We start from the raw sequence: 16,737 nt of genomic DNA on the forward strand, positions 1-16,737 counted from the left end.
TGGATTATGAGTAAAGTGAATGTAGAGCCATCTTAACTGCTAATGGAAAATTATATCTGTGATATTAAACATCAGTAACATGGTGAGATAGTAATTTGTTAAAAATGAACTAACGCAACACAAAATTCAAGTAGCTAAGGCTTAAATTCGTCTCGAATGGCCCTCATAGCAAAACGGGAGATTGTTTATATTTGAGAGAACTTCTTTCTTAAATGAGGTCTGAATCTTGTGATTGATTTCTGAATACACAGTTTGAGAGTGCTTTCATAAAATCCTCTTTGCTTTTCTTTTTGTGCTTAGTTACTACAATAATTACCATATTTTTTGGCCACAAAGTATTAAACATTGGTCAAAATAGCAAGACTTTCTGCATATAAGCCAAAGATAGCATACAACTCACAAGAGTTTATATTCATTTGGAATTTTGCTGTCCAAAACCAGTTAAATTCTTAGAATAGCTAAGTACTTAGAATAACTRTTGCTGAAGTCTTTAAACTAACTGTCTGTTATAGCTGTAGCTTTTATCCCAGATTGATAAATGTGTGATGTAGTAGCATTCAGTAGACTAAAGAACTGGAAAACCATAATGAAAAGTATTCAGTTTAGTAGGGAAGTACAAATCCTTTYCTAGTGGCTAACTGGATTTTTGGCACGTATTTAAAAAAAAATAAGAATGGCAAGTGTTTGCCACTGCCTTTGTAGAGCAGGGTGGAAGGGAGGATGTCAGATGGGTGGGGCCTATATCATAGGCTAACTGCAGAAGCGTCTCTCTGCCTCAGGAGAAGAGTTTTCTCTCTCAAGTGTTTGGGGAGGGAGGGGGCTGGTTTTTGTAGTTTTTGCACCCTGTTTACCCTTTAAGTTGTTATAGATACAATTTGAAAGTTAGTATCTTAAAACCATCTTTCTGTTTAAATCTGTATAACAGTTTCAGATAGTAAACAAGTTTTAAAAAAATTTTTAGGACATCAGAAACAGATTGATCCTGAAACATTCAGAGATTTCTACAACTACTGGAAGGAAACTGAAGCAGAAGCTCAGGAGGTTAATCTGCCGCCCACAGTAATAGAGCATCTAGATAAAAATGAATGTGTCTACAAGTTATCCTGCTCAGTAAAAACTAACTACGGGGTAGGGAAAATAGCTCTGACCCAAAAGCGCTTGTTCCTTTTGACTGAAGGAGGACGTCCTGGCTATGTCCAGATTGCAGCTTTCAGGGATATAGAGGTGAGTATAAAATAACTTGTTCTTTTGCGTGAGTCYGGGTGATAGGCCAAATCCCATTCTGCCAGAAGATCCGCCTCTCAGGCTTACAGTTTCACCGCAGATTGTAGGAAACACCTATAAAGTCACCAACTTAAAAGTGGTTAGATAAACTACTAAGACTTCGGACCAAGAGTTTCMGGGTTGATGTACTGTGTGCTAGGTGCTTAGATGACATGGCATAAAAATCTACAGCTCGTAAACTCTAGATTTGCAGAAAGATGCAAAGCATCGGAAACGGGCTATAGAGTTAGAGAAGCTTAAGAACACAAGGGTGGCAGCAAGCAGCTTGTTTCTGCTGTGTAGCAAAGTCTGTGCCATGTTGTTTGGAACTTACATTTTCATAAATCTTGATGAGCGACCATCTGTGCTTAACGGTGTTTAGGGATAATTGAAATAATCAGCTGTGATTAGAAATAGAGAAAGTCGCCCTGTAGGATGGGTACTGYGCCTTACCTGTGACTGTATCTTACATGTTCCTTGCTGTCTTTGTTTCTCCCTGTTTCTAGGATGTTAAGAGCACGACTGTAGCTTTCCTTGTTTTGAGAATACCCACTCTGAGGATTAAAACAATATCTAAAAAAGAAGTCTTTGAAGCTAACCTTAAAWCAGAGTGTGATCTCTGGTACCTGATAGTGAAAGAAATGTGGGCTGGGAAGAAAATGGCAGATGATCACAAGGTATAAATATGGGAATTTCTAACTGCAAAAAATCTGAAGTGTGTGCTTGCTGTCTCTAAATTCACRTAACAGTCTTGGAAATTCCAGGTTTCAGCAAACAATTAATAGCTAAGTTAAAAAAAAATTGTTTTTGCCATTGTTTCTAAATATAATACATCTGGACACAAAAAAAGTGAAATTACATTAAAAATATAGCATGTCTTTTCCCATCCGTTAGCCTTAAGATTTTGTTTAGGCACTAATTTTGTAAAATAGTTCCTTAGTTTATGCTCACAATATGAGAATAATGAACCTAAAAGAAAAGTTGCCCCATCTTGCTTCGTTTTCAATGTGCAACATTTTACAAGATTTTGCCACGCTGGAACCTTGGAGGCCATAGATCCTCTGAATGAATAGAGCAAGATATGTTCCTCTGCCACAGAAACCTCGGGAAAAAGGATCATACAGAAGCAGGGTTTCCATCTGCAACTAGCATGGATTATGCTTCAGGGAAGGAACTGGCTAGTGAGTGCTTGTGCTAAGCACGACACGCATTGCGATTATTGAAGGCAGAGCCTTGTTTAAAAAGAAAAAAGAAAAAAGTAATAGATAAACTACAGTAAGGCTTTTGTCTTTAGGATCCTCAGTATATTCAGCAAGCACTGACAAATATTCTCCTGATGGATGCTGTGGTTGGTGCCCTGCAGTCTTCCAAAACCATATATGCAGCCTCAAAGCTATCTTATTTTGACAGGATGAAAAATGAAGGTCAGTGACRTTGCAGTGCCACAATGCCTGCTCTTGTTGCATCATCTGTCTCAGCTTTTTCTGCTTTATATTCCGTTTTTCAAATGGATATCTGTAGAAGTATAAAAAGATGCTGGCCTGCTTGCACTTTCCCAGACAGAGTTTGTTAAATAGTAATAATGGAAAGCTTAGYTTTTGCTTCTGTGCATTAGAAGCTTAGGTGGTATGTCTGTCTTCATGYGGGCTGTTGTGTTTTTGTTTTGCTTCTTTAGACTGCTTTGGTGTTGTGTGCATGCTTCTGCTACGAGAATTCATAGAAGTGATGCTTGAGCTTTCATAGTCAGCCGAGGTTAATGTCAGAAGAAAAGAAAAGCAAGATGTGTGAATAARTGGTGCAGGCTTCTTCTGACTTTCGTAAGAATTATATGTCTATTTCAGGCTTAAGTTTGCACTATTTTGGAATTGATGACTTTTAAAAATCTGTTTTAGTGCCTATGATGGTCCCCAAAACAACCTCAGAAACACTAAAGCACAAGATCAACCCCTCAGCTGGGGAGATGTTTCCACAGGCAATAGATGTCTTGCTTTATACGCCAGGTAAGGTGATTTATTTCTTCCTTCGCAATAGCCCCGTTTTAATTAGCCTATAAAGCATGTTATCTCCTAACACCTGGTATTAGGACTAACCAGTTTTGTTCATTCTAGCGTGCTTTGGTTGTGTATAGAATACCAAAACATAAAATCATTAAAAAAAGAACAGTTATACTGCAAATGTAGACACTCCAAGGCATAGCTTTCRCTCTTTTAATTTGCCTGCCTGTGTGTATATGCCTTATAATAGTCTTCAATTATGTGTTAATGTACTGTTTTCCCATTAAGACTCCTGCAGCATTCATTGAGCAGGCTGGATGAATGATGCTCCCCTCTTGATCAATATTCATGGTTATTTTTTATCTTCCAGTAGAGTTATTTGGGGGTGTTTGRTTCACCCACAGTGCAGGGAATAGTGTACCTCCTCTTGAAATCCCAGCCAGACCCATATCCCTGTGACCTCCACTGCATAGCGTATGGTTTCATGACTTATCTGTCACATGTAATTTAAGTCCATCCCTGAAGAAAGCGTTATGAATTTTCTTGTGAGTTTTTTCTGTGATGCTTGGCACATTTGTATCTGACTAGTTTGTGGATGCTAATGAAGTTATTTTCGTAACATGCCTGTCAGAGGAGGTATATTACCTTTCATTTTAGAGATGACACAGGATCGCTGGAAAAAAGTTAAGGCCAAAAGGCTTCTCTCATTTTCAGATGCCTCATTTGGGATGTCTTGGATCGGATAGCCATATCTGGCACTTCCTGTGTTCAAGCACAAGTCTCATTAACTGTAGCTTTGCATCTYGGAACTGGCATCTAGAAAATGAGGAGCATGCTGTTAGCACATCCATGAGAAATTTTGGATCAAATGGTTCGAGTAGCAATTCTGATTCAGAGGCACTAAGATCTCACTAGAGATCTTAACTTCTGCCTCACTCGCTCCACGTATTTGGCTAAGAAGTGAAGCAGGGATTCTAGCAATAAGTCTCCTTTTGCTGCAAAATCCTGATTCATTTCAAGAGCAGATCTACAAAGCACACTAAATCTAGTAGTGGGTCTGAGGGGAYGTAGTATGTGATTATCCATTTAAAAAAAAATCCCCACRTACTTGAAGCTCTGTGCAAYGGGTGTGAATTTAGGTAGCAGAGATGATGTTAATTCTGAAAATTCCTGAGTAGTTTCTCTTCATCTTAAACCGTGTGATAACGTTCATTTCTGGTTAAACCCATTTAGGCYTTGTCTTTTTCTTTACCAAGTTGCTTAGCGTAAGTGGATGTACTTTGGGGCATGCCCTTAAAGTTCCCATGTTCAGGCAGTTTAAGACCAAAGTGGAAGGTAAATTCCAAAGTGAAGAACTTGGGCAGGAGTAACTTGTGGGGTTTTGTTAGTGCTTTTTTCTTTTAAATATGGGTTTTTTAAGCAGAACTCTCGTGCTGTAGCAGTTAGAATGAATGGATTTATCAGCTGCMTTTTATAGGATCTAAAAGCCTGCCTGCAATCCCAATTAGCTAAGCACTTACAGTCATCAGTGGAGAAGATTATCTCTGCTTTGAATAACTTCAGAGTGTGAGATTAAGCCATCAGGTGGGCTCAACAAATAGATGAGAAGGAGCACAAATTCACTGTGAGAACTGTGTCACCCATTAACTGGTGCTGTAAGTTCCAGGGCACAGACACAGTTCACCAGGAAGATGCTCTGTGTAGTAATAGTTTCTCCACGTGTCGCCAGCAGTGCTGCCCCTACTGACTTGTGGGATTTTGTTTCTCTTTCCTCTCTCACCTTCTCCACTTCCTTCCTAGGACAACTTGACCCTTCAGAAAGACCTGTCAGTGTTCATCCAAAACTATGGTGTGCTTTAAATGAGGGGAAAGTGGTGGTCTTTGATGCATCTACCTGGTCTATTCAACAACACTGTTTCAAAATGGGCAGCTCTAAACTGGTAAGACTGACACATGTCATGACTGCTGCTTTAACTTGATGTTTCTATTACTACAGCCTGTATGACCCCGAATCATGGGCTAGGCCACACTGTGAGGCTTATTCCTTAAAAGCTGTAGAAAGACATTTGGGTTTTCTGGGCTTCAGTTGATCTGGAGAAATGAAGACCCTTGAGAAAAAGGGAAGGGAGAGAAAATGAATTTGTAGTGACCAAGTCAGCTGATTGGAAGTGATGGATCAGATGTTGGGTAGGTAGTGGCCTGAAGGTATGAGTTCTTGGAGCTGAAAGACTGGTTTCGAAACAGTTGAGAAGAAAGAATAGTGGAGATAATCAATATAAGAGAAGAGGAGAACATGAGAAATAGATGAAAAGTCTTTTGAAGAACTGGAAGTTGGGGAAAGGTGTAAGGAAGCCGGTGGATGATATTGAAAGAGTGGTAGCAGTCTAAAAGAAGGAGACTCAGCCAGTGGATTAGAGGGAGTTGCTTGGGGAAGACCATTTGAAGGGAATAACTCTCCTGAACCAGAGCTGCAGGCTGAGTGAAAAACATTCAGGAGAGAGAACATGAACCAAAAGAGTTGGATTAGGTCACTTTTGTGGAAGCTGAGAAACGTCACTGTGGATGAGTGTGAGAGATGGAAGAAGAGAGCTGAAAAGGGAGAGGTAAAGCTGATTGGTGAGGGGCTGGGTGGAAGGATTACAGAAATCCTGGAGATGAATCCGATGCAGGGGATTTTCTAAAGAGGAGRAAGAAAGGAGTAAGTAAGTTTGAAACTTAAGGGAATTGGGAGGGAGAGAAATGAAGAGGTTCTGAATGGGGGAAGGTCATTCTGAAGACAGTAGAGGAGAAGACAGCATTTTGCTTAGGCATCGCTTCTAACTGAAGAAAGAAGTATATTTATATCAGATGGATAGGACAGCTTCCAATCCATGAGAGAAATGCACAAACTTATGYGGTTTCCCCGACACCCTTTGTAACTTTTAGTTCRTTTGAGCCAGGAATCAAAACTTTGAGTCAGTTACCAAGATACATTATTAATCCTGTTTTAATGAAGGATAAGCTGGGCAAAGAGATCCATCCTCTTCTTTTATTTATTGAGCAGAACAAAGCATGGAGCGAAAAACCGGAGTGTTGAGTCTTGATCTCTTACTGTAATTGCCAGAAAACTGCAGCATCTTAATGTAACTTTTTTCCATGTTACACTAAAGATTGATTTTGCTTCTGGGTTGTGTTTAATCCTGTTTTTTTTTCTCCGCAGACTTGTATGGTAATGGTAGAACAAAGTCAAGTGTGGATCGGTTCTCAGGACTCCTTTATTTATATAATCAACACCCATAGTATGTCTTGTAATAAGCAACTAAATGATCATCGTTCTGATGTTACAGACATCATTGTAGAGAAGAAGAATGGAATACCCAGGTATATTTAACTGCAACATTGGACAGTATTCACCAGCTTGGAGAATTTAGGTTGTAATGAGCAGAGAACCAGCTAAAGATCCAAGTGACMTAGTATGATGCTTGAATTATTTGAAACAAAGGCAAAGTGTTAATTTTTGCTCAAGAAAAACGAGCTCATACAGGAAACCAGTGACTGGCTTTCCAAGATGTGGGAGCAGTTTATTACTTTTAACAGGGGAAACTTATCCTCCTAACATAAGCCTTCATTTTGCCCAGTGTGGTAGCTCTCATATTGTATATGGTAAACTAAAAATTTCCTTTTAAAAAAAAAAAAAGAGCATTATGTGCTTTGGAACAACAAGGATAAAGGAATGCTTTCTTGGACAAAGATGAGAGCAGCTGGGAATTGGCAGCATCCAGCTGCAAATCAACACAGATGCGGTTTAAAGACCACTTCATTTTTTGCTTTGAGCACATCATTGACTAGATTTTTACAGCGTACTTCTGGATTTATCCTGCGTGCTTGTAAAGGAAATAATACATTTATTGTTTTGTTCAGGCAGAACGCTTTTGATCTTTTGGTAGYGCCAGGAACCTTGTTGGCCGGGGGCCTTTAACCTGTTGTCTTCCCATGGGGGCGGCAACTCCCAGGCTGGACCAGCTACAGCTCTGCCAGTGGTGCAGCAGTCTTAGCTGGCTTCTAGGGAGAATCTGCTTATAAATGTTGTTGGGACCTTCAAAAAAGGTTTTCTCATCTGAAGAAAACAAGTGTCAAGGGTATATGGAATAGTGCGATTTGTTTCCTCAGGTGCAATAGCAATGAAAAACAATTCTGAGATATTTCGGTCCTAACCCGAGAAAGAGAAAACCCCCTAGGCAACAGCATTCAGGAGAACTAAAAGGAAAGTTTTGTTCTACTTAACTTCTGATGCATAACCATAATGCATGCTCTAGATCACTTAAAGCTCTGAATTAGCCTAAGTTTCCAGTGATGCAGAGTTTGCAAATTGTAATCTTAAAAACAACCAAACAAACAACCCTCACCCCCACCCTCAAATTCTCTGTACTTGGAATCCTTTGATTCCAATAAGAGACATAAACAGCTTGAAAGGTGGATGCCTGGCTACAAACTAGAGCTCTCTGTTGGTTGCTTRAAAGCACTGTGCAGTGCAAGGGCAGAGCTTGGGATCAAGAACCTGGCATCAGGATGGGATGCAAAGCTGTTCTGATAAGCAAAGTGCCTACGCAAGACACAGCTGCCTAGAGCCAGCTCTTTAGAAAATGGTGAGAGGATTTAAATCCTACCCTACGAGTCATGGTGGTCACGGGATGTATGTGCTCRTGTCTATCAAGCCTCTGGTCACCTTGTTTCAAAGAACTGAACCAGGCTAATTGTTTGCTATTAAACTAACTATAGTGTCAGGCTCCTCAGCCTTTTGGGCTTCAGTCCATTTTCTGTTGGAAATCGTTACTATACTTTAATCTTTCACTCTGTGAAGTGAAGGTCATTAATTTGGCTTGGTGTAAAACCTGTTATGCTGCAAATGACGGTTTCTCCTGTGTTTAACTTTTGTTCTGAACATGAATGCACACTGTACTATTGAATTTCTTTTTTATATCTGTACCAACAGTGAGGCATACTCATGCAGCTTAGATGGGACAGTGATTGCTTGGAACATCAGCACTCTGAAAGTCAACCGTGCATTTCAGCTGCCCTGCCAAAATCTCACTTCTGTCAAACTTCATAATGATCTACTGTGGTGCTGTAAGTTCATTCCTCAAACAATAAAAAAAACCCCACCCAATTTTACGTATTACACTTTTATTAGAAAAAAACAATACATGAATCCAAAACTGACTTCTGCTTACATAACCAGTTTTTCTCCCRTTCTCGACTCTTCCCGTTCTCCACCTAGTATGTTTGAACAGTCTTACCAGTAGGTACGGCCTCCAAAACACCCTCATAGATGCCTAGGTTGGATCTCTACTGAAGGTAGATTACATGCTTGCATGTATTGCACTTGCCCCAGGCTGTGACTTCTGGCAGTGCTGTATCTGTCTAACCTCCACTGGAGATGTCTGTAAATCGGGATGGAAAGCTTTGACAAAGTCCTTTTCAAGTCTAGTGGGGTGATAACAGTTGGAAATTGGGCTGGGTGTTTCACACAGACTGTATGGTATGGGTTTGACTTTGGTAATCCCCAAACCTGCATTTTAACTGCTTCTAGAAACCTGCTCTCCCCCCTGTAGGAATTCAGATGACTTAAATAAGGCTTTGTGACAGTATATAGGATCCTCTTGAAGTTATTTCCTAAATAATGACTGCCTGAAGAATTTGCTCTAATACTCAGTACTGCCACACACGAGAGCCTGGATCCAAGCATACATATAACTTAACAGGACAACAGTTAAAGCCTAGGGAAATTCCTGGTCCTGCTGCAGTCGGTAGTGATGCTGCCACTGTTTCAGTGGGGTCAGGATTCAGCCCTGTAACTTTGTAGCACAGACCCTTGGTCTGGGTTCTGTAGACAAAAATAATTGTGTACTTGAGAACCTGAGTATGAGATCTAATTTTAAAGAACTTGTCTCCTCTCCTCTTGTTATTACTGGACTCTAAACTGATGAGTACGTGCTGCAGAATAGCAGCCAGCATTTGGACGAAGRCAGAACAGATCTAAGGCCTGGGTATTGGGAAAAGCAGCATGAAGTACATCTAAGACTTCTCTGKGCATTGAGAAACGAGACAGTTGTTAGAGACATCCATTTATGCTGCATTTTTTTCCCCCGTGGTTTGCGGCGGTGGAGGAAGTGGGCACTTCTGCTACTAACACTTTATCTTTAATATTGAAGGTACTGGAAGTTGCATACTCGTAGTGTCAACTCATGAATTTCGACTACAGATGAAAATTGAGCATAACCTGAAGGACGTGTGTTCATGTGTTCTCTGTTTCCAGCTGTTTCCTGAGGTATTAAATTTAAACTGTTAATTTGGTTTAGAGCAAGTGTGACTCTGTGGCATTAGAAACAGTGCTGTATAATTACTTCTTGCAATATATTTGCTATCAGCAGTGCTAAAGTTAAACATATCTTTGTGCTTTAGAGAGATGAAGTATGGGCGTCTTATTCAGGGAGTAGTGACCTGTATATTTGGAACACCAGAGATCTTGCAAGTACACCTCAAAAGATTCATCTTCAAGATTGCTCTGAGATTACATGTATGATAAAAGTTAAAAATCAGGTGAGTGACATTTGGACTATTTTTACTTGTTATGGAATTTGTTGCCAAAGTACAAAGAATTGTTTGTTTGCAGCTCTCATGGGCCATCATTAGTTAGCTTCCTTACTGGGTGCTTGCGTATGGGCTGATCTGAAACATGAATTCATCTTTGAAATCAGAGAACCTAATGACAGCCCAAAACAACTGACTGTTACAAGTACCCGGCAAGCATGGAGAGCCGAAAGCCTCATCAGTAATTAAATGCATGGTGACTTTCATTAGCCATTGACATTTTCAAGGAACTGCATAAACCAAAAGTTTAGGTCCCTTGATATTTAATCTCAGGGGTCCTAAGACCAAGCCTTGGAAAAGGTTAATAGACAACCAATCAATGCTGATTAGCTGGCCTATTTTTGTAGATGACCTTTTCCTTGTTTAGTCACCACATGCCTAACTCAACAGAGACCAAAGGAGCGAACAACCTACCTAGCCGTCTTGCGTCCCTGTCATGTTGGCCTCAGCCTGTGTAGCAGTAGCTGTGCAAATGACTGTATGTGTGGTACCACATGGACGAGTTTAGGGTTAATTTACAAATAAATAGCCAATGTATGTTGGGAAAGCAACTGGTGCAGTGAGTGCTCCTGGGTGTCTGATGGAGGAGAGACCACGAGGCTTCCTAGGGCGTTCACCTCGCCTAACACCTTTATTATCACAGCAGCATCTGCCTTAGCCACATGCTCCTGGGATCCTGCACCAACCTATAAAATAGAGGATTGCTTGGAAACCCAAAGACATTAAGTTCTCTTTTGTTCTAGTTAAGAGTTTTGTTCCTTTCCTCTTCCACTCATTCCTAGCTCAACTCCACCTTAATTAGCATCATAGCCCAACTCATTGATACAAAAGAGAAAACTAGAAAACATCCTTGTGCAATCCACCTCCTGAGCCTGAGCATTTAATGCACCGTCTTTCAGCTTGCCAACACCTCAGCAGCCTCAGTTATCCAAGGGATAGGCTGGAGCCTGTGGCAGTAGCCAGAACACCCATACTCCTCCTCTGCACAGCATTACAACATTTACTGGGATGCCGGAATGGACTTGCAGCCTGGTAAAGGTGAACAACAGCATTGTTAGTTGTCTGCCAGAGGCTTGTTTTTAAGTGCTTTAATTGAAAACAAACCACTGTTTGTCTTTAAGAAACCTGAGACAAAACCCAATTACATAGTGCGTCTGTCTGAGAGAGGCTGCTTTCTGGCGGAGATGCAACGGTGAGCGCTTACACCGTACAAAACTATGCACAAGAGCACCGCGACTGGGCCAGACCAGGTGCATCCGACCCAGTATTCTGCCTCTGACAGCGGCAGCTGCAGTGCTGTGTATGGAGCGAGCATGAGCATGRCCTCTCTCTGCAGTCCATTCCTCTTGAACTCGCTTCCCTGTCCATGGCTTTTGTTTAGGGATAGCAAAGTGTACGTTTCTACCTCGATCTCTTATTGTCTGTTTTTGGACCTGGTCTCTGTGAATCCGATTCCATTTTGAACTTGCTGCTGCCGCAGTTTCCTGTAGCAGCAAGTTCCAGAAGTTCCCCCACAGGCGGGTATGGAGAAGTACTTTCTTCTTTCTGAAACCAAACTCTTACTAGTTTCCGCAAGTGCCCCTTATTTCTCTAACTGTGGGATCTGGTGAACAGTGGTTCTGCATTCAGCTTGTCAGCACTCCTTGTGATCGTGTAAACCTTGACCTCATCCCTCCTTAACTGTCTTCTCTCCAAACTAGAGTCCTCGTGTTTTTTCATCTTCACTCCTGTGGTGGCTGATCCATTCCCTTGACAACTTCTCTTTATCTTCTCTGTGTCCTTGTGGTGCAGAGACCAGGACTGCACACGGCTCCCGAGATGTGGGTRTGCTGTGGTTTATTCTGTCTTGTTCTTAATACCGTTCCTAGTGATGCCCAGTGTTTAGCTGTCTTTTTTCGTCTGCTGCTGCTGCACATTTAGTTGATAGCGGAGAATGTCAGTGATAACTCCAGGGTCTTTCTGCAGTTGTAACTGCCACCTGCAAGCTCAGGATTATGAGGGCATGGCTCAGATTATTTTTCCATAGTGCATTACATTGCAGCGAAGCTCGTCTGCTGCATTTTTGCCCACTCACTTCATTTTCTGAGGTCCTTTTTAGAATTCCTTACTATTGGCATGACATTTGACTACCGGAAAGAGGTCAATATCATTTGCTAATGTGGACATTTCAGCTCATGCACCATTCTACAGGTCATTGATGAAGACTTTAAAGAAAACTGGCCTCCACAAAGATGCCCAGGGTTCCCCACTGTTGACTCTTTTTTATCTTGGGAAGTGTCCATTAAACCATACCCATTGCTTCTGGTCATTAACTGGCTTTCAGGCCATAAGCGAACGTTTCCTCCAGTCCTCTGGCAGCTTATTTTGTTTGAGTCTCTGTTGTGGAACCAGAGACAAGTCAAGGGCTCTTGGAAAATCAAAATCCCCGGGCTCCCGTCTGTCCACGTGGTTACTGATGCCCTCCTGGACTCCAGCAGGTCACCGAGGCAGGTTTTCCTCCTGCAGAAGCCCAGCTGCCTTTTTCCCAGTAGACAATGTTTGTCTGTGGCCTCAGAGATCTTATTCTCTACTACAGCATCTGCCATCTTACCAGGGATTAAAGACTTATTAGTCTGTTTTTTTTCCCAGGATCCCTTTCAGAACCTCCTTCTGCAGAGGGGAAGCCGCTAACTCCAATAAATACGTACACAGGAAGTTTTCAGTATTACCCTTTTCCAGCCCAGCAAGAGAGAGCCCTCGCTGTATCTCTGCGGCATGTAAAACTCCCGTTTGGACTGTGTCCTAGACTGAAATGTAAAGAATAATTATTATTTTTTCTTTATTTCCCCCCAGATGTGGATTGGCAGCAGGGGAAGATCACAAGGGAAAATCAAAGGGAAGATCTATGTGGTCAGCGCTGAGAAGAAGACCGTGGAGAAAGAGTTGGTTGGTCACGCTGATACAGTAAAGGCACTTTGCTCCGCAGAGGACAGATATGTCCTCAGCGGCTCCGGAAAGGAAGAAGGGAAGATTGCCATTTGGAAAGTTGAATAGTTAAGCTATTAAAAAGATGGATACCTTTGCTGGAAAAAGTGAAGACCTCAGGCTTCGTTTAGTGCAGCATCCCGCATATATTTCAACCACCCATCAGTGTTATTTGTGTGTTATTTATTGAGGTATTTTCGTAACTACATTGTTGTAGGAAATCAAAACAGAAGTGAATCTCTTCCTGCACCTTGTCATGCGCCTGCACAATCGATAAGGAAATGGAAACGGGAACGAGAGGGGTCGCTGGCTTTAAACTTGACGGCCATCGCTGTGAAGGAGCAGGGTTACAGAGCAGACGGCGCGACGTGTGCTGCGCTGCGAGAGCCAAAGCCAGCGCGGAATAAGCTCGGTAACTCCGCTGGAGCTCTTTYGCGGCGGCGCACGGATTGCCTGCAAGCTGGGATTTGATACTGTCTGTACAGCCTATATAATAGCTTGAAATGTTCACGGAAAACGTTTTAAATGCATTTGTTGGATTTATGGGGTTACTGTAAATGCTAAGTATCTTTCTAAACTAGCAGCTRGATTTAGTTGGGAAGACTGTCCAGTACTACTGTATGTATATTTATGGTGCTGTATTATTTAAATGTAGATACAGACGGGCTCCCCCTAATAGCACTGAAAGCTCCCTGCTAGCGAAACAAGATACTTGGGTATTCTCCTTAATGGTTTTACTTTTTACACTTGTTTTTCCTTTAAAAACAATGCACTGCACTTGGCATTTGTAATTTTTTTTTATTATTATTATTTTCCCACCAGAAGCACTTAATTTATTTAATTTCAATATATATTATACCTGCTTTTGGCAGCAATCTCTTCGTTACTATGCAGACAAACTTCTACCACTCCTTCCTTCAATCACCGTTTCTGTAATGGGAGGAACTGCTGTTGTTTAGTGCAGAACCTACGTAATTTTTAAGTTTTCTGAAGTCATCGAACATATTCCTTAATTACTGAAGTAAGCATCACCAGATTGTGGTCTAGGCGTTTCTTGTGGTCAGTGTTTCCTAATCACTTCTTTAAAGACAGCATTTGTAAATTCTGAAGTTAGTACAAACCTCATAAAGATACCGGTATCTGTTTTCTCATTAGTCACAGAATTATCTGTATGTAAAACAAGACATATAAGCAGAACAGTTTTGTCCGTATCATTGCTTAGTAAAGTGGAATAAAATATTTTAAATATTGTAAATACATGGAAAAAATGGGCTGCTACTCTTAACAAATATGAACTAAAATAGTATATGCCTACTAGAAGTGTAAAATAGTGGTAATATACTCCATGCAATGTTTCTAACTCTTTTAATGTGCTGATGAAAAAGATGTTTATCGTATGATGGTAATTAATTGAAATTTTGCCTTTTTATTTAATATTCTTAAATTGAAAAAAAATAAAACACTATATTGATATTCTGGCCTCCTTATACCATGTTCTTTTTTTTTTGGTATAATTCAATACAAGAATGAAGATTTGTACTATTGACTCGCATTCTTTGTATGTACTACAGGGAGATTTGCCTGGATTTTTCTATCAATCAATCAATCATCTTCATTTTCTCCTTCCTAAAAACAGCTTCTGCTGCTGCTGTGTCCTCCACTGAGCCCCTCATCTGTAACTTTCCGGTTCCTCMTTTTCTTCTTGAGCAGCTGGTAAGTGAAATGAATTATTTACTGAATTAAAAGGTTTCTCTGCCCAGAGACACGCAAGAGCTGCTAATGCATTTTCAGTTGGTGCAAAGATCTCCCTGCTATGCACCAACTCGCCGCCTGCCTGCCTGCCCTTGCCTTCATTTTCACATCTGCAGAGGGTTTCAGACCTGCCTTTGCCTTCTCAACCTGTTGAGAACCAGCTCGTGAGCAGGGCAGATGCCCTTGGATGTGTGTAATCGTCTTTTATTGAAAAAGGACTTCAGTGCGATTTATTGAAGCAATGATGTCTCCTTTTTAAAATACTCCTTTCTATAATGCCAGCTGCTGCTAGGGCAGCTGCCCATCAGCGGAGAGGACAGTTTAACCACATCGACCAAAACCCTGAGGAACAAAAACCCTTGTAGATAACTAAAACAACCCCAAATCCCCCAGTACACGTGCCTGGAGTAGCAGAACAGCAGCTTGGGCTGTCTCGCCTGGTGGGAAGAGGAGGGTCAGGTGGGTTTACTCAATACTCTACCCGTGATTGAGTTTCCTATCCTGCCAGCAGTGCTCAGAGGACACTAGGAGGTTGCTGTACAAGCAGAAAACAGACGTTACTGCCTGTGTTATTCACCGGGGCTTGGAATTGTATAGGTTTCTGCAAAATTTTTTTGAAAAATATCCTATTGAGCCACCAGACGGAGCTGCTGCCTCCTTCCAGCCGGCATCGGAGCTAGACATTAGTTCTGTCTTCTGCTGCCCAGAGCGGTTTTGGCTCTTCTACCTGTCTCCGTTCAGCTTAACACCAACCTCCTCCGGGAGAGGCGGCAGAGTCCTTCTGAGCTGTAAGAGGCTGCTCGCAGGCAAACAGATGTGGCAAGTGGCCCATCCGAACACACACTCTTGCCCCCGCGGGGGCAGCCAGCCGTGCCCCATGCCTCCCGCCCCAGCTCGGTCCAGCCGTGCCACTGCCTGGCCTCCCGGCGCTGCTTGACGCATTGCCCAGTTTTTCTGGCAGCCAGATGAAGTTCGAGGTTAAATTTGGTCGCTCCTTTTTTGCTGTTGAGTTTTCGAACCGGCGGATGGCAGTGTTTGGCCTTAGAAAGCCCCGCGCGCGCTGCAGCAGTGGGAGCCGCTGGGAGAGCCAGGATCCGGGCGGGCAGCGAGGGCCAGCGGGGCCGACACGGCCTCTGCCGCTGCGGTTCAGCCCGCGGTTCGTGGGCTGCCGGTGCGGTGGCTCTGTTGGTAGGAGAAGCCCCYGTTTTGCCATCGGCATGACAGCTCTGCTCTGCCCTTGCCGCCTCCTTTGCCACCCTGATGCTATTTGCTCGCCCTCCGCATCAGCCCAGGGCCCCGCGGTGCTGGGAAAGGCTGCCGGCACGAGGGCTGCGCGTTCCCACGATCGGCCCAAGRGCCGCTTCCCTTCCCGGCTCCCTCCCTCCCCCCGCTGCTGCCCGAGGACGCAGCGTGCCCCACCGTGGCCGGCCCTCGCCCCATGGCTCTGGCCAAGAGCTGAGCTGGGGGCTGACGCCGTTTTGGGGCTGAGGGCCCAGGTAGGTGTCCTTGGGGGGACGGGGAGCTCCAGGGCGCTTCRGCAGAAGTGGGGGGGCAGAGGGCTGCGCTCGGCCCGTCCTGGGGACAGCGTGGAAAGCGGGGGGCAGCGGCAGGGCAGGCTCCTCTCCGCCGCGTTCCCAGCCGCTCCAAGGCCGCTGCGAGCTATTTTGCAGCAGCCGCATTGAATTGGGACAATAGCTGGGAGGAGTGACGCAGGCGCTCTTTCCTCGGCACGCTCCGGCGAGCCCGGAGCCCGGCGCCCTGCGAGGACGGACCTGCCGTTCCCGGGGCCGGGCCCATTCGTATCACGTCAGCCGGGGCTGGGGCGCCCGCCAAGCCGCTATCGGYGGGATGAGTCACTTTTCCACGGAGCCGGACAATGCACCTTCTCGCCTCCCCTCCGCGCTGGAGGATCACTGGCAGCAATGACAGCACCGGGGAGGTTCCTRCTTCCCACCGCTCGCCCCAAGGGCATTTTCCTGGCACATCCCGCCTGTCGCTGCAAAGGAAACGGCGGAGGCGGAGGGCTGCCCCGGCCTCTCCCTCTCTCTCAGCTTTTTCTCCTTCCAGGCTCCCACCAAGCAGCTCCGCCAGGGCCCGTGCAGACAGGGGCGCGCGATAGGGGCCACCAACCAAC

At 43.5% G+C, this 16,737-nt stretch overlaps 1 protein-coding gene across 2 annotated transcripts in view; it reads left to right on the forward strand.

Annotated features, from left to right (window-relative positions):
- Nucleotides 1–14,338, forward strand: part of DENND3 (DENN domain containing 3) — a 40,710-nt gene extending 26,372 nt beyond the window's left edge. Inside the window, exons 14-24 of one of the 2 annotated variants that reach the window (XR_003252295.1) lie at nucleotides 962–1,224; nucleotides 1,770–1,940; nucleotides 2,558–2,687; nucleotides 3,156–3,263; nucleotides 5,058–5,197; nucleotides 6,457–6,617; nucleotides 8,230–8,363; nucleotides 9,449–9,564; nucleotides 9,699–9,836; nucleotides 12,720–12,971; nucleotides 13,003–14,338. Coding sequence is in view for 1 of the 2 variants with exons in the window: in XM_026058517.1 (XP_025914302.1) it covers nucleotides 962–1,224; nucleotides 1,770–1,940; nucleotides 2,558–2,687; nucleotides 3,156–3,263; nucleotides 5,058–5,197; nucleotides 6,457–6,617; nucleotides 8,230–8,363; nucleotides 9,449–9,564; nucleotides 9,699–9,836; nucleotides 12,720–12,920 (1,562 nt within the window). In the remaining variant the exon portion in view is untranslated. Of the gene's footprint in view, nucleotides 1–961; nucleotides 1,225–1,769; nucleotides 1,941–2,557; nucleotides 2,688–3,155; nucleotides 3,264–5,057; nucleotides 5,198–6,456; nucleotides 6,618–8,229; nucleotides 8,364–9,448; nucleotides 9,565–9,698; nucleotides 9,837–12,719 lie in introns of both variants that reach the window. The other variant, XM_026058517.1, reaches the window with a different exon arrangement.
- Nucleotides 14,339–16,737: the final 2,399 nt, after the last annotated feature.

Source organism: Apteryx rowi, unplaced genomic scaffold (assembly GCF_003343035.1).
Source record: "Apteryx rowi isolate R43461 unplaced genomic scaffold, aptRow1 scaffold_148, whole genome shotgun sequence".
NCBI lineage: Eukaryota > Metazoa > Chordata > Aves > Apterygiformes > Apterygidae > Apteryx > Apteryx rowi.